The 26801-nt window shown below is 49.9% G+C and overlaps 7 protein-coding genes across 7 annotated transcripts; 3 read left to right on the top strand and 4 right to left on the bottom strand.

The window, feature by feature from the left end:
• Positions 1–2169: 2169 nt before the first annotated feature.
• On the bottom strand, positions 2170–3873 carry F5B22DRAFT_632797 (uncharacterized protein; the record flags this gene model as incomplete). Its single annotated transcript, XM_047976739.1, has 1 exon — positions 2170–3873. One exon carries the CDS (start codon positions 3871–3873, stop codon positions 2170–2172), a length of 1704 nt encoding a protein of 567 aa, XP_047835626.1.
• An 8471-nt stretch (positions 3874–12344) lies between these two features.
• On the top strand, positions 12345–13344 carry F5B22DRAFT_149775 (uncharacterized protein). Its single transcript, XM_047969132.1, has one exon. The coding sequence runs from the start codon at positions 12437–12439 to the stop codon at positions 13208–13210; it is 774 nt and encodes a 257-aa protein (XP_047835625.1). The 5' UTR covers positions 12345–12436; the 3' UTR covers positions 13211–13344.
• Positions 13304–14674, top strand: F5B22DRAFT_585065 (uncharacterized protein). Its single transcript, XM_047973471.1, has 3 exons — positions 13304–13326; positions 13393–13911; positions 14087–14674. Exons 2-3 carry the CDS (start codon positions 13479–13481, stop codon positions 14578–14580), a joined length of 927 nt encoding a protein of 308 aa, XP_047835624.1. The 5' UTR covers positions 13304–13326; positions 13393–13478; the 3' UTR covers positions 14581–14674.
• On the bottom strand, positions 14675–16405 carry F5B22DRAFT_585063 (alpha-N-methyltransferase NTM1). The gene is made up of 4 exons (XM_047973470.1): positions 15834–16405; positions 15373–15610; positions 15121–15236; positions 14675–15003 (listed from the first exon to the last, which is right to left on the bottom strand). The coding sequence occupies exons 1-4, from the start codon at positions 16091–16093 to the stop codon at positions 14880–14882; spliced, it is 738 nt and encodes a 245-aa protein (XP_047835623.1). The 5' UTR covers positions 16094–16405; the 3' UTR covers positions 14675–14879.
• A 65-nt stretch (positions 16406–16470) lies between these two features.
• On the bottom strand, positions 16471–18397 carry F5B22DRAFT_149721 (uncharacterized protein). The gene is made up of 2 exons (XM_047969130.1): positions 17944–18397; positions 16471–17807 (listed from the first exon to the last, which is right to left on the bottom strand). Exons 1-2 carry the CDS (start codon positions 18025–18027, stop codon positions 16890–16892), a joined length of 1002 nt encoding a protein of 333 aa, XP_047835622.1. The 5' UTR covers positions 18028–18397; the 3' UTR covers positions 16471–16889.
• An 835-nt stretch (positions 18398–19232) lies between these two features.
• On the bottom strand, positions 19233–23480 carry F5B22DRAFT_149724 (uncharacterized protein). Its single transcript, XM_047969131.1, has 4 exons — positions 23313–23480; positions 23132–23249; positions 20186–23064; positions 19233–20135 (listed from the first exon to the last, which is right to left on the bottom strand). Exons 1-4 carry the CDS (start codon positions 23316–23318, stop codon positions 19518–19520), a joined length of 3621 nt encoding a protein of 1206 aa, XP_047835621.1. The 5' UTR covers positions 23319–23480; the 3' UTR covers positions 19233–19517.
• Positions 23481–23906: 426 nt separating this feature from the next.
• On the top strand, positions 23907–26744 carry F5B22DRAFT_149594 (rRNA processing/ribosome biogenesis-domain-containing protein). Its single transcript, XM_047969127.1, has 2 exons — positions 23907–24601; positions 24658–26744. Exons 1-2 carry the CDS (start codon positions 24272–24274, stop codon positions 26656–26658), a joined length of 2331 nt encoding a protein of 776 aa, XP_047835620.1. The 5' UTR covers positions 23907–24271; the 3' UTR covers positions 26659–26744.
• Positions 26745–26801: the final 57 nt, after the last annotated feature.

Here is a 26801-nt window from a genome sequence, read left to right as displayed (position 1 = left end):
TGTGCGGTTTTGCATGAAATGGGTTCCTATCACATGGCACACAGTGGCAAGAGATATGATAGTGTAATCAGACACTAGTAGAAGAACCGTCACAGATATGAGACGTCTAGGCGCCTGATCTAAAACTCCCTGTTTACTGTGCATTTAACTCAGTTACACTACAGACAACCCGGTTCGCCTCGAGTCGCCTCGACTCGAGAGGCACGAGACAATGGCGCGAGACGTCAGTGGCTGCAAGTGGCTACAGTATAGAACTGGATCCTCACAAGTGACTTGTACTTCGTAAGCTCAGTGCAGACTCAGTGCTACGCTCCTCCGTAGCTAATCTAAGCAGTCGACCAATACAAGACGACAGAATGAGTAATTTTTGGTTTCTATTTCGGCATACAGCCGAGATAGGACCCAGGCTATGCAAATCAGTCTAGTCTCGAGCCAGCCACTGCAGACAGGTAAGCTCTAGGCCGGGACGAGTAGACAATCTTCCGCCATCCCCATAACAACATATATTATAAGAAATCATCTGATTGGGCCGACGAAGCAGTATCGTGGGATTTGTTGCACTGCAAGCGGACGGGTTAAACTACGAATAGGAAGCTGTGGAAAGATTCAGTGTGATGAATTTGGATGATGCCCAGCCAGGCCCAATGCTACTAGGCTAGCATGTCATAAGCAGCACGGTTAGGTGCTGATCGATACCGTGAGACCTCGTAGCTGACATTGTGATATTTCTTTTCTTCGTATAGCAATCTCCATTAGGATACACTGAAGGTCGGGAAGGCTGTTTGTTGAGGCCGCTGTTCAACACGGTCTTATTGCTCTCTGAAGAACCTACCCTATCATTTGCAATACCGCCGGAGTATGTTATGCGTAATGAAATGCAATGATAGGCGTTGCCTGACAAACGCACAGCTCCAGGATGAGTAACTTAGCAAATGCTAACAAGCTTGTGCATAATACCGTGTAGAGGCGACATTGATAGCATGGTCAGCGACTTATTAGCTTTGAAATTTGTTCTAAGAAAATGGGCTTATATATTTTTTTCTAAAGAAATGCGTGGCATGCTGATATGGGAAGGAGTGTATCGCTCGTGCTGCAGAAATAAATACGTAGCAAAGAGCCCAAATAAATAAAAAAAATAAAATAAGATAAATAAATAAAAGAAATATGCAAGCCTACGACCAATACAAAGCTAAATTAGAGGAGATTAGTCACCCATATGGTTAAACTGGAATACGAATTCAAGTATCGTTTGCCTGTATATGTAGGTATGCATGGTCCTTTGCAGGATACTTCTTTGAGTCTCCGAAAGCCACAACAGACGCGTCCACCAACCTGGTAGCATCCTACTGCCTCGAAATTCTTTTGCCATTCCTTCACGCCGTTGTTGGTACAGTAGTGTCAACATTGCCCAGGCTCACCAGAAGTTAACGCCTTTGGCTAGGCTATATAATTTACCTTAGACAAATCAAAACTAAAAACAATCTGTAGTCTGTTGATATAGTCCGCAATCTGGTATCAATAACTGAGCGCCCACTGTTTCGACCCAAAAAACATGAGACCTAGTAAACAAAACACCCCTAACGCCTTTCTTGACCATGCAGAGATAATAGCACAAGCTGTGATCTTAAGTTTAGATGAATAATGTAGCAAACATATCCTCTAGACCCTCCGAAATGGGAGATCAGGCGGCAATTCTAGCATTGGTAGGTTAAGTACACGAAGCGTAACTGGCTTCGGTATACTTGTTTTCCCACCGTGGAACCGTCAAGGCCCCCACTACAGACTTTGTGGGCCAATTGAAGTCTGTATCATGCTTATAATGACCGCGACTCCGTATGCTCACCGTGGGTCTTTCAATCAAGCGGAAACAAGGAAAGCCAGAATGCTTTTACCTGGAGCCCAACCACCCGCTTCATGTTTTGATCGGTTGCCCGGTTGTAAAAAAATCAAATCTAAATAGCCGCCGTAATTCCAGGAGAACAAGGAAACCCCGCTTATGCCAAATGAGTGGAATTCCGGTTCCTCGTTCGGTACTGTTGCTACCACCAGCCTACCGACTGGGTTATGAAATGGAACCGATTATTAGATGTATATATCAATAAAAAGAGGAAATCGAGTATGAGTAAGGTATAGTCGAGATTAGCACTGATCTTCACCCTATGCTGATGGTCACCTCTGTGATGTATCTGCCGATGCTCGCGACCCTGTTGCCCATCCCATCTCGTACGGTTCCCTCTTCAGTTGCTGATAGGTCTGAATGGGTGTGCTTGAGGCTGACACAGCTGTTGTAGGCGTTCCAGCTGCCGAACCTAGTCGCAACGGCGGCAGCTGCGGTGCTTGTGATCTTGCTAGAGGCGTTCCAGGGTGTGACATCGAAGCCGGATACCCCGAAGCTGCAATCGGTGGAAGAGACCCGGGAGCAGAACCATAGGGGCCAGTAACAAACTCGATGTGGGGATGGGGATCCGTCCTACGCCGCTGCGATGATCTCTCACCAGTATCAGGGTCGGCAGCACCATACGCAGTCATAGTTCCTAGAGGTGATGGGCCAGATCCATTGCTTGGATTTGGGCTAGGCGGTCCTTGATAGGCGAGCTCACTGACAGAAGGGGTTCGGTATACGATGTCGCGCAACCGATCGCGGTCCGACCGAAGTCTCTCTCGTTCATTTTCCAATGTCTGAATTCGCGCCTCGAGCTCGCGATACTGGGATTCCATCCTTTGGTGCTCTAGGCGTTCCTGGGTTTCTCTATCTTTCTTTCTTTTGCGAAACCTCTGGGATGCGCCTGCATTCCGTTGGCGCTTTTCATCAGCCTGTCTTGACCCCTGCTGTGTATCAACAGGTATAATGAACGGTTCGCCTTGGAGTGGCTGGATACGAACTGCCGCCTGACCTTCTCCAAAGGCAAAGCTCCTAACGCCCGTTGAGTTGTATTGCGTGGTATGCTCGGTCGTCCCAGACCACCTGGATTCCCCGCTGGGGGCCGGGTATCCGGCTGGAGTTTGGGAGACCGCGAGCGCGCTGTATGGGTTGTGCGGCGGGTATCCAGCAGGCTGCCCTGGCTGAATACCCGAGCCACTAGGGAAGAAGGGACGAGTCTGTAACCCAGGGGTCGAGTGACTGGCAGCTGGTTGTGAGATGGACCGCGTCGATGCAGGTAGAGTTGTACTAGAAGGAGGCCGACCCGTGGGACTCATCACCCGATTGAATTGTTGTGCTAAAGGAGAGCCCCGTGTGGAAAGAGCCTGATCTGATTGCCCAGATGCACCTGTGTCTGGGAGTATTGCTCTGTTCGAATCTTGTGGACCACCTGGGAGATGCTGCGGATGAGTCTGGGGCGGACCTAGCGCTCGCAAGGGATGGCTGTGTCCAGGGCTCATCAGTCGAGGGGACCGAGGGGTTAAAACCCGTCTTGCTGCTGCTAAGGGTGGATATGGGCGAGCTGTCCTTGGAGAGCCGCGCTCTGCGGACGACGGGGCGGTTAGTGGCTGATCCTCGAGAGTGGGCGTGGTCTGTCCGCGTCTCGCCATTCCTGATTCTTGATATGCGAAATGTGGTGGTATACGGGGACTCGAACTCGATGCCGCACTCGAAATCTTCGGACTTTGGCCAGCCTCTTCACCTCGTTCTCTTGCAAGAGATGGTTGAGTCTCAGCAGGATTCAGAATGTTGTGGACGCCGAAGGCTCTAAGGGGCAGAAACTGCTGCTTATTCTCGCCATTAGGTTGCGAAGTACCGGTGCTTTCGAGTGCCCTATTCTCTGCTTGACGATCACCTCCTCCACGAAGACTTGTTTGATAGGGACTTGACCCTCCAGGCGTTTTTGGCGATGTCTGAGGTGAAACAGACGGGCCTGTATGTTCCCCTGGCATCGAAGTCTTCTCCCTTGCACTTTGCTTGTCGCCAGGCTCCAGACATCGACCACCTCTTACACTTGCAGTTCGATACTCGCAGTTCCTGATCCCCACCCCGCCGCTGTCAGGCCGGTCCCCGCCCTCGCCACCACGTCCCTGGCCTGACCAGCACTTATAAAAAGATTGACTTGCTGTAACTACGCACGGGTGGTAACTGTAGGATAAAGGCTGCGGAGGTGCTGAGTGTAGGACCGCCACGATGGCTAGTTAGAAGGGATGACTTCGATGGATGCAGAGCAACAATGGTTTAGTGCAGACTTTGATCGGTACTGCAAGACAACGACAGTAGAAGTTGGCGAAGTCTGGAACTTCTCTCTAAGAAAATGCAATTCCCACCAACAGTAGCGCTAACCGGTGTACGCCCTTTTTGTGGACGAGACTGATTCACGTACCCAGGTGTAGATTTGGCACTGAACGGAACCTAGCTGAGGTGTAGGAATAGGAGCAGTTAATAATGACGATGACGATAGGGTCGAAATAAGCGACTGCTAGGAGAAACAAAGTTGGGTCAGTGCTCCCGACGCCAGCGGCACGAGGATCAGCTGGGCTATAGTGCCCAAACCGGGACCTGCTACTACAACAACTGCCAATGAAGGGTGATGCGAGAAATCCAGCCAGTCAGAGTCCTGATCAGAAGCCCTGCACAATGAATGGCTGGGGAAAGTCTCAATACACAAATCTTCGACACTGGGGTTCAGGTGATGAACTAATTAACAACCCTAGTCGAGGAGTGTAGGCGAAATATTAAGCCGTTGTAAATAGACCTCTCTTTCGGTACGATTAGAATTGACGATCTGGACGTAGTGGGAAAGATCGAGTTGTGAAAAGAGGTATGATTGTAAGGAGGCTATCGAGTCCGTAGGATGGTGGTTTAGTAAAGGCCACTTCGAGCTGATCAAAAACACAGGCAGATGGAAATTCAAGCGTCTCACTCTGTAGTCTAGTCAGAGTGGTGTTGAGCGAGGTTGCTCCTCTTGAATCATTGCTATGTATTCCCAAGTTGCTGCTCCGATTCAAGGCGAGAGTCTTATCATGGGTGATTCTCAATCCATGCTAGTATAAGTGGATTGTCCACACATGGGTATAGTTTGGAGCCGGGGTACAGACACAGTCCAGGGGGCCCCTGGTGAAAGTCTACTTACTTGACATCTAGTGTACATGTAATGATGTTGGTGCTGAGTACTGTATGGTTAACCGACAGGGCTTAGAGGCTTTGGCTAGTACACTACCTGAATACGCTTATGGTTTGAAGAATATACAGTATGTAGACACTCACTGTCCATTGTATATCTTGAACAACACTACTTAAGTCACAGCAGATACACTATAAATATCGACACTTACATCTATAGAAGAAGTAATCAATTACCTCCAGCTCGAAGTCGCAGCCTTATGACCCGAACCCATCACCACCTGGCCGGCGCTTGATCTCCCCAAGCAACTTAGTATCGCGAATGCTCGCCACTTACATACAACACCCATAACTAACGGTGGACGAGCTCATGGTATGCCGGCACCTTCCCGGCACATAATGACATCGGACCTAGAGCCATATACATGGTAGCAAGGTCGGTGATGTCTTGATCCTACGGTGCTGGGACTTCACACGGCCCCCTAAAACGTTCACTATCTATTACGCCTACAAGGCAGGCCATATGATACCTAAAGCTGGTGGGGGCCTTCGGGTACCAATACACTACACTGAAGCTGTAGGGTTGCTGGTGACTCCTGGCTTGGCTCAAAGTGTCGACCGGGCCAAAAATGAAGGCATCGTGATGGAGCTTCTAGCCCATAATCGCTGGGTATGAAGTGTACACGTAAGTCGGCATGCAGTTCGCATAGGTAGACATGATCAGTCGGGCGGTGAGAAGAACGCGTGACATATGGGGGCTGATGAGGTTGGATCGTACCGCGGAATGTAGCGTACGTTGCACCCATACACTACAGCAGTACCTTTGTCTGGAGGCGGACTGGTGGAGTTGGTGCGGTTGACCGAAGAGGTAAAAACGACGACAACATTTTCTTGGCCATGTGCTTCCTGGTGAGTTCCGTACTAAGCTGTTTACCACATAGGTGCTAGTCGATCAGCGAGCCCTGGAGGCTAGTGATGCAATATACTGGCAGACATACGAAATGCAACTGCATAGCTGTGGTGTACATCGGCCGGCGGTGGCACGCTGTCACTGGCTGGCTCCTTGGTCACGAGCCCACCGTTGGGTTAAACGGTCTGATGTATGAGAATCAGGCCACGATGAGTTGCAAGCGGTAACTGTAGAGGCAGGTGTTGACCATGTCAGAGTCAGACGTCATGTCCAGGGACGATCGCAACAAAGTACCACACAAGCAGTGTTCATCATTGTGTGATGTAGGACGGTACCAGCATCTGGTTTAGTGTAGACATAGTACACAGCCTGTTGCTCAAAACATACCGTAGAACACAAACGCGTAAGCCAGCTTTTTGCTGTTGAACAGCGGAAGACAGACTAGGACAAGACCATCGCGACTCGGGACGGGAAGATGAAACAGGTGGGTTTTTCTGGGTCAGAGGTCGACTAATGTGGCCTCGACAGCGGTAATGACGAGCTTGACGGGCTAGGATCAGTGAGGACCGAAGAGGATCCATACCAGCCAGCACATCCCACATTGGACATATCAATACGCAGGTGATACATAATAATATGTATGATGTATTAGCTTGTCACCTCCAGCCCATCACTATAGGTTGGGGGCAACTCGAGATTACCAGCAACCAACACATCTAAGTCCTAGGGTTCGGGCAGTAAACCGGGGTCTGATACACTGACCAGGTAGGTATTACATTTCGAGGAAGTCCTACCTATACAGACAAGTAAGGTAGGTATGAAAATAAGATGGGGAATTCAAACCTGGAAGCAGGAAAATTCGGGGTACTCCCAGCACACCTAGCCTGCTTACCTATGGAGGCACATCTGTAACTGTATAGCGTGCGAGCTACCTCTACAATACAAGTGGCGTTCGTATGCCTAGGTAGAATGCTCTCACAAATCTGGTCACGATCGAGAGAAAGTCCCTTTAGCGGCAACGCCGCGGAAAGCGGGAAGTTCGTTGTTGTGGTTTTTGAGGGGGGCGCGCTTGGCCTGCACGCAATACTGTACGCTACCGTACCGGTCTACCTTCAGCAGTAGTGTACTTACAGTACATGTAGTATTTCTTCACGATGATAATGGTGTAGGGCCGTACTGTGCTGCGTGTCGTCGAAGGTTGTACCCTAGATGAGCTGAGAGGGCGGTGCCTACACCAGACGCTATGCGGAGTTTTCGCCCTGCCCCTTGCGAGATCATCTCCGTTGTTATTAGTATTACCGCTTAGATATCTATATGTAGTATATGTAGGTAACATGGCGCACTCATGGCGGGCAGAAACGAGCCGGGGCTCTCAAGCCTCTGATTGTTAGCAGCACATAGTGTAGGCACACCACATTGTTAGCATCACGTACTTCGTATGTGTGACTTTGCGCGACAGGTCGGATCAAGCCGTCGTCAGGTACCAACCAGCACGCGAGTGGTCAAGCATGGAGAGCTAATTCCAGCCCAACGCCGCCAAAGCGGTGTCGCCTCGCAGCCTTCCTTGTCAGGATTACGCAGGGCCGCAGGAAGATCGCCGACACAGCCAGACCTTTGGCACACAACTGTACATGCGTCGTCTACTGTAGCACTGGTATCTCCATGTATCTGCCTAGCGCGCTGCTGAACGTCTATTTGCGGGGCGCAAGACGCTACGCCAGAGCTATGGATTGGATCGTCAAGTCCCAGGTATGGCAGCTTCACCAATCATTGACCGGGGGGTCATCTTCCACACCCCGAAGCGGCCGGGCCTATCTGACGGCATTCAATCCTTGCAGTTGAAGAGCACGTTGCTGTATCGCGGCACAGTATACTCCAGGGAAAAAGTTGCACGCCCTGGCCAGGAAACAGGGAGTAAGTCCATGTACTGGCTACACGTGAACTAGCCTCGGTGTGAGATCCAGCGCCACGGTGAGTCGACGAACATACCCAGCCGAGCCAGCAGCCGTTGGAGCGTCAGGATAAGCAAGTATGTACTATGCACTGTCAGCCCGGTTTCTCGGAAGCTCTATGTAAGTACATAGTAGTCGAGTAGGTAGTATCTCACCCTCCATACTTACTTATATAGGGACCTTTTCGGCATGGTTTACCCCCATTAAATGTCTTCCTGACGACGATCCACGAGCAATGAACTGCATACAGTAAGCCGCTGTCCCCTAGAAGAAAGTGGGCTCACAAGCCACGGCACTGACGCTCTGCATATCTGCATGTACGTGCGTTGTGTAGACATGTCGGTTCGTTCTTCCATTGATGAGCATGCCCGTCACCAGCGGTTACAGTACAGTAGCGCACGCAACGGATTCCTGGCCGAGCATGTAGATGGAGGGTCATAAGTATTCACGGATACATGTATGGTAGCGTACCACATCTAGCATAGGTAATGCCTTGGCCAGGAATGTCCTTCCGCCCGGCCTTACCAACTGCGGCCATCCATGCGACCCCAATGAGAACGAGCTCCATACCTACGTTATATTTCCTTGCATATAAGAGCAGCTGACGCTTGCGAGATTACTTATACGTTACCTGTCGCCTGTTAGCACAACTCTGCACACAACCATGGCCAGCACCTGGCTCAACCCCCATAGCAGTATCCATAATAAGCGCAAGGATTTTATCCCGATTTCATCAAACCCAGGCGTTTGGGTAAGGAACCACAGTCTAGGCCACCTCGGGAGTAGTGTCACTTGTTGCGGCAAGTGGTAACCTAGCCTGGTCTGCCTGGTGTATTATGTAGTAGGTATGGATGTAGTAAATTTTCATGCCTCAAATGAGAATTTGCCGTTGAATTTGGCCATGGCCACGGCTCTTGGGCGAAGCATACCTGGCTCTGGATAATTTCACCATCATTGTGGTATGCAATTAAGCTAACCATTCAGGTGGTTACAAGAACACATCATTTCGATGCTACCTGTCATATCCGCGCGCCAATGTTGTATTCTAATAAACTGTACTATGTAGATCCAGCATGGCATGTCACATTTGACGATCACACTATATGCAATTGAAACGGCAGTTTACGATCTACCTTAAGCTGGGGAGGATGTGACCATGGCCCCGGTACCTCTCATATCCCCCTGTTGAAAGCCCAGAAAATTATAAGATGAGAAGGTAGAAGAAAGTGGCCAACCAGCGCTCACTGGCCGTAGTATGCTCGTTCCTTGGACTTGAGAGCAACACACATACATAGCATTACCAGTATCTTACACTACGTGACGTACATGCAGTGCAGTGAGCAGCACTCTACGGTGTCTTAATGCCTCCTGTACAGTACTATGTAAGCTTTTTCCCGAATTTGTAATTTGCTTTTTGATATTGCTTTTGCACCGCTGGGATATACCTTGCATAGCTCGGCAAGGATGTTCGAGCCATTCGAAAAGAGGCATTAGAATGGAGCTTTTCATGGAGCCTCTCGCACATTACTATATGACACTACTGGAAACCATCTCGTTCACATACCTACCGTCATGCATGCTGCTGCTGCAAAGAATCACCTGCGTCATTCCCGAGGCTAGTTGCCAACGAAGGGTTTCCAAGCACCATAATCTAACAAGTTATAGCCCGTTTCCAGCACCACAACTGCGTATCGGGCGTGCCAGCACGTGGGTTGCCCGATGTGTCCCAGATAACCTACACGTATTAATTAAACCCATGTCCATGCTGCATGGCGGTCAAACCGTCACACACGCCACGAAAACACACGATGGCGCCGTCGGACAACAGAGCAAGGCACGGCACACTACGCGGAATGAATGGACTACGATCCTAGCTCGCTTCTCTTGGTTAGGCCATACGAAGTAGGGAGCCCTAAGACCCCGTTGGCAGCAGATACCGGCGTATAATTACATGTACGGTAACATAAGTAGTAGTGCATTCGTGTGTGGACGGACATGGGAGTAAAATATTTTTTTTCTCTCTCTTAGTCATTAGTCTAAATTCGCTCGCTACGCTAGCCGCCTGCCGTCAGTCTTGTCCGGCCCGTTCCATGTTGCGTGATACATACCTATGTTAAACCATGGAGGTGGTAGTGTAGACGGGCAATAGTAAACATTATCAACCCACTTAAGAGGCATACTTACATAGTATTCTTACATACAGCAGTGTGTGTGTGTGTGTGTGTGTACGCAAAACCGGCCGAAATATTCTTCAACACCGACACTACCTGTATGCACTAGTAGCTTGGTGATACTATCGTGAACTCTTGCCCTCACATACCAAGTACAACACATACATGCACGTACTTACTTAAAGGTACTCGCCTACAGAAGTCTCCACGTCGCGGACACCACTCAATACATCACTGGCGGTGTCTGAAGACTAAAGGTAGCGCATTCTCTAGTCCTTGTCAGTGGATGGTAGGAATACCACACCTACTCGTTGCCAGAGCCCAGGCGGGCGCTGGGTTGACACCGTCAACCCACTGATTCGCCCTGGGTGCTGCCGAGCTCCGCATCTTGATCGGGGAGCAGCATGGGCCCCATATGCGTGCAAAATCTGAAAGGTATGGCATGCAGAATGCATCTGCAGCTAAGGAATGACTGCAGCTGGCCTGCAGCTCCAGAGAACAAGCAAGGATCGAGGAACCAACTGCTGAACCATGCCATGATTGCCCTGGTCTGCCCTGGCTTGCCTCTTGCTGGCTAATTAGTCGAGGGATTCGACTTGGTAGGGTAGTATTCCTTGTGGCAGAGTGCAGCGCAGCATCCCCATCCCACCACACTATGGGGTTTTCCAGTCTAGTGTTCTCTCAGGCGGACCATTGATATCTTCCAGAAGCAAGCTGTCACTTATCGAATTTCAAGCCGCTTGAGCAACCATCCGGGATACGGGACCGGGAACGCCTGTCGTGGCAACCATGTTGTACTGTACACAGTACTGCGCTAATTACCCGCTGCTGTCAACAATTAGCGCGTGTAATGGGTGATCTAACCCCAATTCATTTCGGTGCAAAGGCAGGAAAAGAGAAGAAATCACGAGAAGTCATCTAAGGGTTGGGCGAATGGAAAACGACCTCCCTCTTAGTCTATATTACTCCAGCGTTGATCGGATCAACTAGCAGCAACTCTCGAGAGCCTTTGTGTTTCACAGCTCCGCTATCCCGTCTTCTGCTGTCTTAGGATGGACCAAGCTTCGCTCCAAGCTCCTACCCTTCCTAAGGACCGGCCGCGCGATGGCGGAAAACGATGATCAGACAAACTCGTTGTCACGACACTACGCTAGTTAAGTAGTGTAGAGGAAAACCGATATTCATTAAATCCAACGTGAACCATGCTTCGGGGCCCGGATTGCTTCCCCTAGCCCGCCCTTGCCACCAGTGACCACTGGCCAGCTGTATTCAGCTAACACTGTATCATACAGTGTAGACTTCTTGAGGCTGTTCGAGGATCAGAAGGGAGGTCAACTTTGCTCTTTTAGGTTGACTATAGCTAAAAGGCGAACGATGAGCCGGCGATGATATGGCCAGACGCACACAAATTTACTTGCCTTGCGAGAAGACATTCTTACAGTACTATGTAATTGGCTACCCACCGAGGGTAGCTGCGTGTTGAGTCCCAGTCTTCTTTAATAGATCCCTGACTTCACGAGGGTTGCCATGCAAAGTACTATAGAATGAGAATGTACACGTATATGGTGTAGATACTACCTCCTTGAATGTTGATAAAAACCGTAATACAATATTCTATTCCATTTAATGTCTGTTGGTTAATGCTGTAAGTAATCCTATTCCAGGTAGAGCGTCTTTGTCTTCATTCCGCTCTATACAATGCTGTATCCCCCCGGTCAGCGACCTTGCTTATCATCTCACAGTGTACTAAGTGGGGTTGCTACGATTGATTGAATTTGACGTATCGAAAATTTGATCTTGTCCGTTTTCCAATCTCTAAGGACCAGATCTCAGACAGGCAGTTTGACCGCATCGGTTCGTAGTCATGTGTCTGTCATGTGGTCGTGGCTCGTGGAGGCTGGGGGCCGACGGACGGAGCAGCCCATGCCAACCGAATTATCAACCGGACCATTTCTTTGCAGCTTGACGGGGCTGTCTTACCTGGATGCCACTTGCTGGCCTTTCTTTATCGTGTTATGGAGTTTCCTCAACCCAGCTGTGCTTGTCCATTGAAGGCACAGGCTGCATGGTGGCGGCTGCAGTACGACGTGCGCGATGCGTGTCCAGGTGCCATCTGCCAAGCACAGCAGACGTGTGTGAGTGTCCGCTCCCCGTCTGCATCTGCGGGGACTAACGTCCGTTGCCGGCCAAGGCCGGGTCAGATCGAAAGAAGCTTCATCGACACGATACCGAGCCCTACACCGACATTGCAGTGTCGTGATGGTTGTCGCATGGGGAAGAGTACCGTGCATGAAATGGGCCAAATGGGTCAAATGGGCCGCATGAACTCTCCAAGGATTGAACATCAAGCTGGACGATGGGCATCCAGAGGAGTCTATGCGCAAAAAGCGGTCACCGTATCGGGCGAATACACCTGACAATAAGTATGGCGACGCTAGACACTTGCACGCAACTCTGCGGCGGTGAGGTCGGTGTGTGGCATGATAACCGTTCTCGCTGTTCACGACACTTCACTTCAGATCCCCACTTACTGAGAGTTTGGATTGGCGGTCAACGTTCCTGTATTCAACACTCACGACATGATGCCCATCTATACAAGACGCCCGATCACGCTCGCATGTTCAGTCACACTGGCAAGTTATGCTCGACGATCGTCTTTTTCACTCTAACACGTGACCTGAGTTGCAGCGCATTTGACCTCATTGAATCAATCGCACTACTTGAAACGGACTGTTGGGCAAAGATCTCTGCTCTCTCAATTTTCGCATACCTACATACGATATGTCGCTGTACATTCGAACCACTACATCTATCTCCGGGCTTGATAGTAGCTAATCGTGTTCATATATTAGATAGGAAATCCATATTTATAATTCCTCCAGGGACAGGCATTATTGTGTCAATGCCACATAGTTGCGTTTTGAGCCGCCGGGAGAGGAGCTGCCGTTTCGTGCAGGCGAGGCGCGCCTTGACGGAGCAATCCAATATTCAACGGCTAGAAGGCCCGTGTTTCCGGAGAACTCGGCGCTCTAGTCAATCTGCCGTAGTCATACAAACTGGCTATTTCCCCGTCGCGCAAGATAATCATGCAAAGAATATTAGACGTTGTGATCCTCATCCGTATGAATAGGAAATCCGTGTGAACATCGTATAAGAGCCATCTGTTGTGGTATAAGGCTTGATTGAGCAATTGCAGATCCAATGCAAGCCGCCTGATCTGCCCCAGAATCGATCCCGCAGACTTAAGTTAGGTTTTAGCGGTTCCACTGCCTTCACCCCTCATCATCGTGTGCTCACAAAACCTATCATTAGACAGGCTGGACACCACGAACTAAGCAAGGTATATCAGGAAACACATAGCGCAGCGTGACGATAGAACGCTGGCAAAAAACAACACAATGTCCACCACTTCTACCTCCGGTCTACAGGAGTGGCAAGTCACCGAGCCATATCTGCACCTACATTGCGCTCTGGGCGAGGGGCCATTCTACGAAGCGACAACTAATAGCCTGCGCTTCGTCGACATCAAAAAGAAGCGCATACACTGGGTGAACCTAGACGAGGGACCGGCATCGGTAACAACAGCGCAGCTAGACGTGCCCGTCACAGTTACGTCGGACATCGAGGGCGTTGACCCCCGCGAGCGTATCCTCATCGGTGTCAAATATGGCATCGCGGTCCTGGACCGCAAGACGGGGAAATACGAATACGTCTCCCGTTTCCTCGAGGACGACAACGAGAGATTACGTAGCAACGATGGCGCCGCCGATCCTCATGGCAGATTCTGGCTGGGCTCTATGACCGATATCGGGCTCGACCTTCAACCTGAAGGTGAGTATGGCGAGAAAAAAAAAGGAGTGTGGCTCATTGTGCTGTGTGCTGTGCTTTAGCCATCACGAAATTGCTCAAGGAAGCTGTTTCATTTAGAACACAAGGGCCAGGGAAGACGAAGATGAGCGCTTATGATATGTGACGGTGATATACCCCCTACTGACACAGGGAACAGGGCACGTCAATTTGTTCACCGGTAACCCTGTCGCGCAGTCCATGCGGCACCCGGTGACGATCCCCAACGCGTTTGGGTGGTCGCCAGACAGGAAGACCATGTACTTCACACATTCGACGGAACGGACAGTGTTCGCATGGGACTATTCACCGGAGGATGGGAGCCTGTCCAACGAGCGTGTCTTCTACCGCCACGAGGGGCCGGGAGAGCCAGACGGGTTTCGCGTGGACGTGGACGGCAACATCTGGCATGCCGTGTACGGCGAGTCGCGTGTGCTCAAGATATCGCCCGAGGGCAAGCTGGTCGGGCAAATCAAGCTCCCGACGCACAACATCACCTGCACGCAGTTTGTGGGCACCGAATTGTTTATTACGACGGCAGGGATGGAGGCGGGCGAGGGCCCGGAAGAGGCAGTCCAGCTGAGCGGCGCGTTATTCAAGGTAGACGTGGGAACCAGGGGACTAGAACCATTTGCATTCAAGTTGCACGCCTGAGAAGGCGCACAGGCATCGAGCAGGGCGTGAATAGGCTATAGGAAGATTGATTACATGCATAATTCACGTGTATCATTTCAAGGGACAAGGGCAGACCCTGAATTCGATGCCCTGCATATTGAACACACTAGGTACACTATGATATGTGACTCGTTATGTGTACCTGAGGGATGTGAGTAATATACGTGATACACACGCTGCTGTATACGACTACCGATGCCTCGCGCAAAGAAGGGCCTGGTTTTCTCTTGGGATGATCTGAGTCCCGTGCTTCCGGTTTCATCATCGCATACCATATTTTATTTCGGTCTAAGCGCAAACATTCGCACAGGGAACAGCTCGCTGGGCAGCCCATGCTGCAGCTCAGATTTGATAACACGAAGCCCAGTCTTCTCAAATATGCGCCTGAATGTTTCTTCTGTCCTGTGCTCGCCTATTAGTACCCCGGTCGTGAATCGAATGCTTGAAGCTTGTCGGTGTTAAGATATAGATGTGGTGCGATGTGAGCGGTGAAAGGGTGCAACTGTCATGGATGCTTACCTTGTCACGCTACTATCAATCTCATCAAACTGATCCTCCCCAGTCGTGATATTTTCCTTGACGACAATGACGCCTGTAACCTTCCCATCCTCACCGACGCTCAGCGTGGACTTACACTTCAACCCCGCGACCCGAGTTAGTGCTGTAATTCTTGAACGGAATCTCGAGTTTGGCATGAGAGCCACGTCTCCGACTGGGGCCAGGAGCTGAAATGAGAGGAAATGAAGGTTAGGTAGAAATGGCACCACTTACCCGTAGAAGATATTCCTCGAGCTGTATGTCCGTCAGATGCCCCAGGCACCATTGGTTCCAAATCACATCGTAGCTGACCTCGCCTGCTTGGTTGGGACGCCACTCCTCAAGCCCCATGTTGAAGATTCTCCCGACGCCGTCATGCCCAGCCAGGGCGTCGGTGAACTTGGATATTGGTTCGACGATGTCGACAGTCTCTGCAAGATCCAGGAGAAGGCCGCACGTGATGCGACCGATACTATTGCCACCATCTCAGTTACCATCTCTTCTTTAGATCTTCTTTCTTTTGCTCCATTTCTCCAGCTATTTGCTTCAGAACACACGATTATTCCATTACCTTGAGTGGGTATATCTGTCGGCAAATATCATAGCGATCACCAAAAGCAATGGGAATAAGAAAGAATACGATAAGATAAAGGAACAATGGTGGAAAGGGGCTAGTAGAAATTAGTCAAACATACCCAGCACCACCCTCCAAAACTCGCCTTATAGCCTTGACGCCATTCTTGCGCCCGAACCCCAACTTGGCCAGGAAGCTCCTGGAACCGCGAAGGTCTATTCTAGAGACATGGCCGTAGCCACCAAGCATGCCATTGTCATTCGCGTCAATCCCCTGCCAGTAATGGCGCGAGTCATCGGCGTTTATTCTAAAGTCTGACGTGACGGTGAGCGAGGATCCATCCGCATCTGTGGGGGTTTCAGTTTTCTTGGAGGGTGCCATAATCCCCTTTTTTTTCTTTTCTTTTCTTTCCGTCTTTTCTGGGTCCGTCCGGTCTAGAGAGGGGAAGAATAGCCGGTGGTGGAATCAAAAATAGTCCGCTCCAGTAGAATAGACCATAAGTAAAATTAGCGACAGGGCGACGGCTTAAAGAGAAATCCGCTCAGCAGGATTCGCGTGACAAAGACAATCAGATTGCTTCTCATCTCATTGAATAATATGCGTTGGTTATGGTTCGGGCGGATATAGATGTAGTGAAGGTCTGGCTGATCGGAGAAAAAAGTAGCGGCACCGTTTGGGGGCGGTGGTACCGCGGTGCTAGCTATCACGTGTGCCGCCAGCAAGGCGGGAACATACGTCGTCATCATCAACCCCTGTGTGAAACTTCCCGGCAACTGCATTTCACCACTTCAGGGACTAATGCTCTGAGAAACTCTATAAGGGCAGGCTGGTGATCAGAAACCAAAGCCCAGCGTTTTCTTCAGCACATACCTTCCTTCATTAGCGTCTACTCAAGCCGGCTGGATGCGAGAATAGACCCGCATCGGCATATTACTAGCAGTAAGCTCAAACCCACGAGAGCTAGATATGGTTGTTTGTTATATGCTTAAACTTGTATTATCGACAATCGAATGATCTCTTTGTTACGCAAATACTTCGTGTATATTTTGTGATACCAAAAAAAACAAACCCTTAGTGAGCAAAAATCAGATAAATACATACATCGTAGTAGCCATTAATTCCATACCACCTATCTTCGTGATGTTCAGGATCGTCAGATCAAGTGTCCGATGAGCGATTAGTAACCTTTACCATAACCTTCTTTGCCGTAACCACCTTTGTACCCGCCGTAGCCTCCCCAGCCGTTTCCGTAACCGCCCCAGCCGTTGCCCCAACCATTGCCCCAGCCGTTGCCCCAGCCGTTACCCCAGCCGTTACCCCAGCCGTTGCCATAGCCTCCCCAGCCGTTGCCGTAACCTCCCCAGCCGCCGTGACCACCCCAGCCGCCGTGACGTCCGTAGTAACCACCCTTGGCACCGAAGCCCTTCTTGGAATCTTCGTCAACCTCTTTCTCGTCACCTAGGTCCACAGCTTCCTCGTCCTTCGCCTCTTCACGCTTGTCATTGTCCGAATCTTGGCGCTTGTCCTTGTTCTGGATTTCTTGAGGTTGGTTTCCTTGGGGTTGCGTACCTTGAGGCTGGGTTCCCTGAGGTTGTGTATTTTGGGGGGTTCCTTGGGGCTGGGTTCCTTGTGGCTCTTGACGTTTATCGCCACGATGTCCCCCGCGATTCCCACCACGATTCCCACCTCGGTTCCCTCCGCTGTTACCTCCGCGGTTACCACCACGATCACCACCGCGGTTCCTGCCGCGATCTTTATCGGAATCTTCAACAAGCTTTTCATCACCAGCATCATCATCATCACGCTTATGATGGCCACGGTGGCCTCTATAATCACCGTGGTCTCTGTGATCTCCATGGTCTCTGTGATCGCCGTGGTCCCTGTGGCGGCCGCGATCACGAGCAGCTAAGGCTGCTGAATCGGGGCCATCGGGGTCATCATCATCACCATCGCGGGCCTTCCAGTGGTGGCCATAGTGATACCCATCATCATCATGGTGATGATGGTGGTGGTGATGATGATGCCTGCGATAGTAGTCATCATCGTAACCATCCTTGATGGCTGCTTCAGCAGGCTGGGCAAGCTTAGCAGCATCCTAGAAAGATTCAAGTGGTCAGCAAAACCGGCACACCGCTCAGAAGTAAAAGTTCGGAGATTGACAGGAGGGGGGTGGCTCAAGTTTGGGAGTTGCAGCTCCTCTACTGGAGTATAACAAATTGATCTTAACTCACATCAGTTCTCGCTACAACCGGGCTTGCAAGGACCGATGGCCCAAGCATCAGCACGGCCGCGAGGAGGGACTTAGTGATCTGCATATTGGCGAGAGGGAATTATTCACGAAAGATGTGTAACGATTGCGAGTGAAGACGATGTTTCAGGTGGAAACTGCCTGAAGAACGGAGAATGTGAGAAATCAAAACCAGAGAATGACTGCCTTTATGTACTCCAGATCTCTTGCGAACAGTTGTCATGGCCCTGTTCCTTTGCAACAAGCAGTAGTCTCACTCCCCTTGATTTAACACCCACTGACGTGTGATTTAAGTTCACTTGACGACATCCATATCTCATCTGTAAGACCCAAGGGATGTGATGGTCAGCCGAATACATCATCGATATCCACGTTTCGAGGATAGACATGCCGGATTCTAAGCCTGGCACTCACATGAATTTGAGGGACAGTGTATAAGGTTGTGTAATACCAAGATAACTATCCTTAATTGAGATACGAGCGTTGCTATAATGACGATGGAAGATTTCGTCAAATCGTTAGGAGATTTCGTACAAGAGGGGGTCACACGCTGATGCCATCGAGTTCAGTTCATTTCGCCGTCATCGAAATCTACGATGCCGCGGCAAAATCCAGGACCAAGGACACGGCTCACCTCGACCAATACCATGGGCCAGGCTAGTAGTAGCTGAACTTTCCTCGCCAGCTTACTCAGATTCTGATTGTCTTGAGCTCGGGGCCCCAGAAAACGTCAAGTAAGGATCATGGTCCCAAGTATAGCTTTTGAGTTTGGAGGCGCAGGGGGTGATGGTCTTGTTTAGACAACAGCTTAGATAGAAAAGTTAGATATTTGGCGGGGATTTGAGCACCCGTGGTAACCAATGAAATGTGCTGCTGCCGTAAACCAAGACAAGCTTTGGCTATACCTAAGTGTTAACTTAAACTCGGCATGAACGGAAAGACGCAGCCGGCTGTGCGTGTGCGGCTGTGCGGAGTTCCAACTTTGCATCTGGAGGGTCTACATGCAATGAATTGGATTTCTCGATGGAAATAATAAGTGGCAATTATCATATTGCTAATCACCCAAACCCACCGCCTGGCACTCGGTATGGTTTCGCTGTATAGGGTTTCAGGACAGCTAGAAGAAAATAGAATACTTTCGACGCTACAGGGTATGATGAGGCGTCATTGTTATTGATGGCCTTAAAACCAATTGTGGAGTGATAGTATGGCGTGTACAATGATGACCATGAAACTAAAATCGAGTCGCCCTCAAGATCCTTGATTCTGAAGTCATCTTGAGAAAAGGAATCCCAAGTCTCTGCATTATTCAGTATTACAAGACGTGTAGGGAATCAGATTTGCGTATTGGGGGTATCATCGTAGGGCCTAGAACAATAGCTTGCTAGCGTCATGCTACCTGACGCTATGCTAAGGTCGTAAAACAAAAACATAGCCACCGCGTTCTACCTATGAGACTCAATTGGTAGTGGATCGTTTTGAAAAACGCCTTGTTGCCCACCTTAGAAGGCATACATGACAAGAGTCTCCATCGATGCTGGCATGACGTGTATCGATCTAAAGAGAGTACCCAACGCCAATGCAATGCCATTCGCGAATACTCATTCCCTCTTCAAGCTCGATACACCACCATAACGCCTCCTTGGCCTTGTCGGGTTGTCCACTCTCCTCGTGTGCTCTTGCTAGGGCAAACCAAGCATCTGAGTAGTTCCATCCTTTACCAAGTTTAGTCAACCCAGACAACAGCCCATACGCTCGGTCTCGTGCGGCCAAGCGATCAATGATTGGTAGAGATTTTGCCTTGTAGGGAGCAGGAAGCTCGTCTGTAACAAGGGGTTCTGAGGATTTTTGGGAAGGGGTATCGATTGCCTTCACCTCCCAACGCACATCGCCGCCAAGTCCTAAGGGTGTGGCTAATCGAGCATTGGAAGCATCTACCATCCCTGGAGTCGAGCTTTTGGACTTGGCTGAGCTCTGAAAAGTTTCTCTTGGGATTGATTCCCCAGTTATGCTAGGAATTGCGGAAGGTGGCAATATATCTTCGGTATATATGTCCAATAAAATATTGGATAGCCCAACAATGGCAGATGGGTGATCTGGACAATGCATCAGAGCTTCTTCGAAGTAAGCTCTAGCGATATACGGTGTACCTTCATCAACAGCGAGGAGACCCATCTATTTTCTAGTCAGTCAAACACTAAAAACCTAATGGGTTAAAGGCTCACCTCAGCTTCTACATCCGCTCGAAGCTCCTCAAGACAAATCTTACCGCCCCAGCCCGGGTTCACTGGGGTTACAGAGCCACTGGTATCTTTGGATAGTTCGAGCTCAAGACTGTCCGCTAATATCTTGGCCTCGTGGATCGCATCTCTAGCATCACCATACATCCTGGAACGCCTATAAAACGAGGCGATCATCAACCATACTTTCATTAGCATTGTTCGCCGCCGTCGTTCGATTTGACTTTCAGGAAACTTTATGGCTGGCAAAGGACTAGGCGACGATAATGAGTCTAGTACAGGTAGGTCAGATCCGCTTATTGATCCTCTGGCCGAAGGAGTAGATGAATCGAATCGCAGTAAGCCCCGACCCTTCGGAAATGATTGTGGGCTACTATTATTTCTACTGCTCCATCCGAAGGAACCCTGTCGGTCGGTGGTTGTAGGAAGATCTGGGGTAAAATAATCTTCGCCATCTACGACGGTGGGTTCATGTGGCACACCACTACTACTTTGTGCACGCTGTTGCTGCACACTACCGTCTCGTTTTTTCAAACTGTTTCGGCGCGTTGAATCACTACGCCGCCCACGAAGACTCGTAGATCTTGTAGATCGCGTCGACTCACTAGTCACACCATTTTCCTTGGTAATCTCTATAATTGGCGCCGCAGCAGAGCGGCCCACAATAGTTTGAGTTGTCTGGGGTCTTTCTGCTGAACTGCCAGACTTTTCACCACCGAGAAGGCTTTTCCTTCTCGACTGGCTGGTGCCTTTGTCCGACTTGCTGCCAAATATGCTTCGAAGGGTACCAGCTGAGCTCCTGGGGGCCTCTGTTGGCTTAGATATTGTGAGGGATGTTGACTGCATTGATCCAAATAGCCTGGTGTATAGAATAAGGAGCTCTTGGCTGGCGTTGACTGCGATCTCCGGTCCTTCTAGTAACTCTAGAATCGCAAGTTGCGTCATTTTTACTTCAATGATGCCCTCCTTCTCAAGATCATCCATCTCATCCACAAGACCATGAGCATGTATTTTCTCGTGTGCTTCAGCCTCATTAAGGTGTTCGCTTCGGAATGAGCCCTGCAACGTATGAGAACCAAAGAGTACTTCTGGGTCATTGAATTGCTCGAATGCTGCTTCACAAGCGCGTGCTGCCATTGTGTAATCTTGCCTGGCACTCAAAAGAAGTGCCAGGAGATGCCACAAAGGTATAAGAGATCTCTCACGCCAGTATGAGCCAGTATCCATATTCTGGTCCGCTGGCTTCTTGGTAGACAATAATGCAGCCTTAACAATATCTATAGCTGCAGTTAATTCCCTTTGCTCTGCCAACAAGAGACTTAGGGTAAACAAAGATCGAATATCTGTAGGGTTGCCAATTTCTGGCGATAGTGATTTTTGGAGACTTCGAATAGCTTTTGTTTGGAGGTCAGCCCTTACAGTTGCATCAAAAGTTACCCGAGACCAGCAGGCCTCTGATAGACCAATGGCTTGCCAAGCCAAAGCATAAACACGAGCCGGGATTCTTGGATGCAAAACACCGTTACCATTTTCTTCATCTACAGTAGAAATGTTGGCTCCATTGTTAGGGAGCGGAATGGGCAATTTCTGAAGAATTCCTTCCAACTCAGTGCCTAGATTGTGAGCTTTTTCAGCAGCGTCCTGGAGTCCATACTTGCACAGAGCGATTATGGCCTGAGAGATGGTTTCCAATTCTGTTGCATCGTCATCCAGGCTTGGTTCGAGATGGCCAGTTTTGTCGACACGGGCTTTGCTCTTCTTCACAATTTCCATGTATGAGTTGAAAGCATGGAAGGCTAGGTCAAATTCCGCGACAGCTAAATGAACGGTGAAGAGATGTCGAAGAATAGCAGTAGAGTGGAAAGTTTTGGTTGCCGCGCGGTACAAAAGTTCCAACACGCCGCGGCTGAGGCCTTCTTTACCACCGGAGCCAATATCATGTTCCTGCCAATCGCGGCCTACAGAGACTCTCCAATTTCTCATCACTCCGGAAACAAAGCTCTCGACTTCTTCTCTCTCTTCATCGGCTCGAGGGAAGGTGGTCTCGCTGAGCAGAAGAGCCTCGTAAGCAGCTTCGACCTTTTTCAGCTCTATTTGCAGTTGAGTGCGAGCGGAGGACTCGTTCGTAGGATTACCTAGATAATCTGTTGAATGAGGTAGATCTTGCTGGAGCACACTTGAGATAACTGCATAATACTCGTTCCATACTCTCCGTCGCGGTACCGAACCTGGGAAGCCGTGACCACCAACGAGAGGAACCCCCTGCGCCTTGGTAACTTCCCAGTACTTGGCCCATGAGCGGAAAGGGAGTAAAGAATCATCATCATCGAGGCTTTTTTGGCCGTTCTCTAGAGCTTGAGCTTGCAGCATGCAGTAGTCGGTGAGCAGCAGCTCGGCCCACAGCTGTAGCTGCGCACGACCCTTCTGACCAGTCCACAGGTGTGTTAAGTATTGTAAGCCACTTTTAAATACGCCAAGCGCCTCGACCGTCTTGTTGATCCGAGAAAGGCAGTCTGCCTGGAGATATGTGGCCTTGAGCGCACATACACGCGTCCATTCCGATACCCCATCAGGTTGATTCAGCGGGAGGAGCTCTTTTTCTTGATCGGTGGGCAGACGGGCAAGAACCTGATCATGCTCGCCCGCAGTCCAGTGTAGCCAACCTGCGCAGACTTGAGCCTGAAATCTATCTTGGGGGTGTGTACGTTCAGTATCGATAACTTGGAGTAACTTGGACAGCAATGGTCCAGCATCTAAGTCAGCGGTGGGGACAGGGGTGAGGGCAATCGCAGGCTTTGAAGCAGCAGCTTGCTTCTGGGAAGCTTTGGAGACAGTGTATTCGCTCTCGGCAGCGGCGGTGATGCCTAGAATAACGCCGACTTGTTAGCGGACCTCGGCTTCACGACAGTGAGAGGGGCCAAAACATCGTACAAGCTCGATCGCTGGCATGCTTGCGCACCTTGCGAACCAGTTCGGGTACTTCATCCCATCTTCCTTCATTCCTCGCGTCGTCCAATCTGTTTAGGTACTGGGCCGCCTTGACGGGGTTCTAGCACGAGAAGGTGATTAGCATGCAGCAGGGAGATGCCCCTATCGTGGTATAGGAACATACACTCATCCTGGTAGCGATTCAGCCGTGCAGCTAGGTCTTCCCAAGTTCCGGACAGTCACGTAACTACTCAATTGACGTCCACGAGATCATCTCGAGCACATCGGGGGACAGAGAGCAAGGCGGTGGCGCAAAGAGAATACCTAGGTTGATTGAAGTTGCTGGAGTCTGAATTCCTTACCTGTACAGCTTTAGACACGCACTAAAGCCAGGGGGAGCCGACGCGGCAGAAGCGAATCCCTGTAGATAATACCTAATGCACTGGGGCCGACCAGGGCCGAAAGCTCCCCAAGCTAAGTTCTACCTACACTACCCATATAGATTGAAGTACCTACTATAGTAAAGTACCTAGTGTGTCGTCCATATACCTACCTACGATATGCCTACGTATATGCGTACGCAAGCGCTCGGAATTCAAGGGCGATGGTGTGCATGTGCATGGCGCTGCGCTGCCTCAACCAGCCATAGTAAACATTACCAAGTAGAGGTACTTCCAAGGTTTGAGGTCTTAAGTAAGTAAGAGGTACCTACTACATAATGTAGAGCCCAGCCCTGGAGCTAGAGTCAATGTACCCTACATATACATAGCCCCGATATTCCATATTCATAGACCAGAGATTTTCAATAGCTTGAAAAACTTATAGTTTGATATTGTCACATAAAAGAAAAACATACATATTGTTCACGCAGTGACGCAGCAAGGGGCGTTGTATCCTATATCTCTGGCTTTTAGAGTGTCTGTGATTAAATCTCCGGGCCCAATGACTCTAGTTACCCATCCTTGTCTGACTGCACTTGTTGGGGTTGTTACATTCATCGCTGGAGTTTCGCTTTCACTTTCGAGGAACCTCGGGGGCGTTGCTATCCGTGATCTCGCCAACTAACGGACAACACCTCTAATATACACTCGCCATAATCTAAACAGATATAATATCCTGTACTAGTGTTTGTGTTGGCCCCCAATGGCTCTCGTCACTCTGCCTCCCGAGCTCCGGACCATCTGTCGAAGATTGACATCAACGAAGGTTGAACAATTGCCGCCTCTCTTACCACTCCTTTTGAAGGAAGTAGGACGTTGCCAGGAACATATTTCTCAGCCCTGGGGAGCATCTTCGGAGGCCTCTGTTTTGATCCACAAACTGAAAACTCACATAACGAGCCTGCTCAATGGGAGGACATCTCAGGGTCGGTTTGTGGGGGCGGCTTTAGTGAAGGCAGTCGTTGAGGCTGGGGGCTGGGAATGCCTTCGGACGTCTGGACCGTGGGTAAGCGGGTTGATTTCTGCGATACAGGTGCGTCTCTCAATTACCATCACCTCCTGGAACGGCATGAAGCTAACCTCAATCAGAAAAAGGATCCTACCGTCGCCAAAGAGTTATATATAGTGACACTCACCAAGATCTTCACATTAATGCATGGCTTCCCAACTTTGGTGAGAGAGCTGGTAACTCCCTCTTTATCTGGGTTCGTGACAGCTTGTCTACGGGTACTCAAGCCACCGACTTCCAGCAAAGTAGGGAAGGCTCCTTATAGCCTTGTTGAGACCATCTTTGAGGCGATTTCGACTTTAATCCCTCTTCACCCAACTACTCTCAGGCAATTCTCTGGAAAATTTAGAACCGAACTACAGCCATTTTTGGCTCCGACTATCTCTGACAACGTCTTAATTCCCGCCACACTACAGATGAGCAGTAGACATTTAGCAATCCGGCTTCACATGACGGCAGCAAAAGGTGGAGATTCCACCGAATGGACTAAGCATCTTGAGGACCTTGTTCAAGCGCTGCACTCGACAGCCGATCAAGTGTTCCGAGCTGTACACGAAATCTGGGAGTCAACGATTGGTTACAAGCCGCAAAAGGTGGACTATGATGCTGAACCGCAAGGGAGCAATGGAGACTCGGAGCAGTTTCCTGGCTGGGTCGGTGTGCAAGCTGGTGGTGAGCGGATTATCGGTCTGCTCGACTTTATAGCAGATCATCTCCGTTGCCACACTCGGGTAGCAATTGCCATCCCAATTACCGCCATAATGGATGTCTCGTCGAGAATTTCTTCGATCAAGCCACCAATGTCCAGCAAGGAAAGAACTGACACGGGAATGAACTCTGCGATCGGAAGGGAGGAGAGAGATGAACTATGGACAGTGTTTCCTGATATACAGATCGCTGTCATGAGGATGCATCTGGCTTTAATCCAGAGAATGGAAAGAAATTACATCCCGCTAGCTCCGGAGACTCTGGACCAGAGTCTACGGATTCTGCAATCTACATACAGACTGCCGCAGGCGCGAACGACGACATCTATCCTCATTAAAGAGATACTTTATTTATGCGGTCCCACATTATCTAAGCCCACTGTCGAGAGTTTGAGTCTCCTCATGAAGTGTTGTTGCCGCGATCTGCTTGGAGCAGTCGGCTATCTACCAAAACCGAAACCTCAAGGTTCCTCTACAGCCCAGAATGGGCAGAACCCGAAGACGATTTCTCAGAACGCCGATGCTTTCCTGCCAAGCAAATCACAAGACGATAAGATGTCTGTGTCTCTGAGCGCTGAGCATATTAGCGCTTCTGAGGCGTTATTAACTACTCTGTTCAGTCATTTACCCCAGCAATACATTCCCTCCTCAATTCGGTCTCAAATGGTCAAGACGGCAATCCTCTGTCGTAACAGAGATGCACAGGTCGCAAGCATACTCCATCCAGCTCGCGACCGGAGTGGGCGCACGACCCAAGTCATCCTACCATACATCACGCAGCAGTTCCCCAGGGACGAAAGCGTAGAGATCCTGCGCTTCAACTTCCGCCCTATGGCCACGGGGCCCTCTAACGAATTCATGGAGACAGACGATACGATGGCTATAGAAGAAGACGAGGCCGAAGTAGAATCCAAAACGAACGGTTTCTCATTTGGACAAGGATATACCGGCCAGATCTCGAGCTCGTTTGCGGCGGCGGCGCCGGCAACACAATCCATGACACCTAATCTTATTCCCACACGCAGCGCCGAGGCCATCCAGACTCCTTTCCTCGCACCCTCATCGGAGACAAAGATACAGTCAGAGTCAGATTCAACTTTTGTGGAATCCCACTCCACCTCAACGAGTTCCCTGAAGCGGAAAAACGAGGATGCCACTGCAGAAATCAGCCTCTCGAAACGCGTCGAGATTGACATTACAAGGGCGTCCGTGGCAGGCACGACAACAAGTCCTTCGGAAACTACCGGTGACACCAGGGCTCCTACCATTATGTCCACATCGAGACAAGGTTGCGAAGACGATAGCAGTGACGATGAAAGCGTGCATCTGAACATGGATTTGGACTCGGGCGATGAAGAAGACGACGACGAATGAAGAGGGGTTTCAGCTGACGAGCCAAGCCAAGTTGGGTATGCAGAGTCTCAATCTCGCCGCTAGATAGCTATGGAAATGCGCTCAAGGGGGTCTACCATTCTGTAACTACTGTGCTATATGCATGGACTAAATTATTAACAAAC

This window comes from Xylaria bambusicola (assembly GCF_022495145.1).
Source record: "Xylaria bambusicola strain CBS 139988 unplaced genomic scaffold F5B22scaffold_2, whole genome shotgun sequence".
Classification (NCBI taxonomy): Eukaryota; Fungi; Ascomycota; class Sordariomycetes; order Xylariales; family Xylariaceae; genus Xylaria; species Xylaria bambusicola.
The sequence above is the reverse complement of the archived record's forward strand: the minus strand, read 5'-3'. Positions and strand labels throughout refer to the sequence as shown.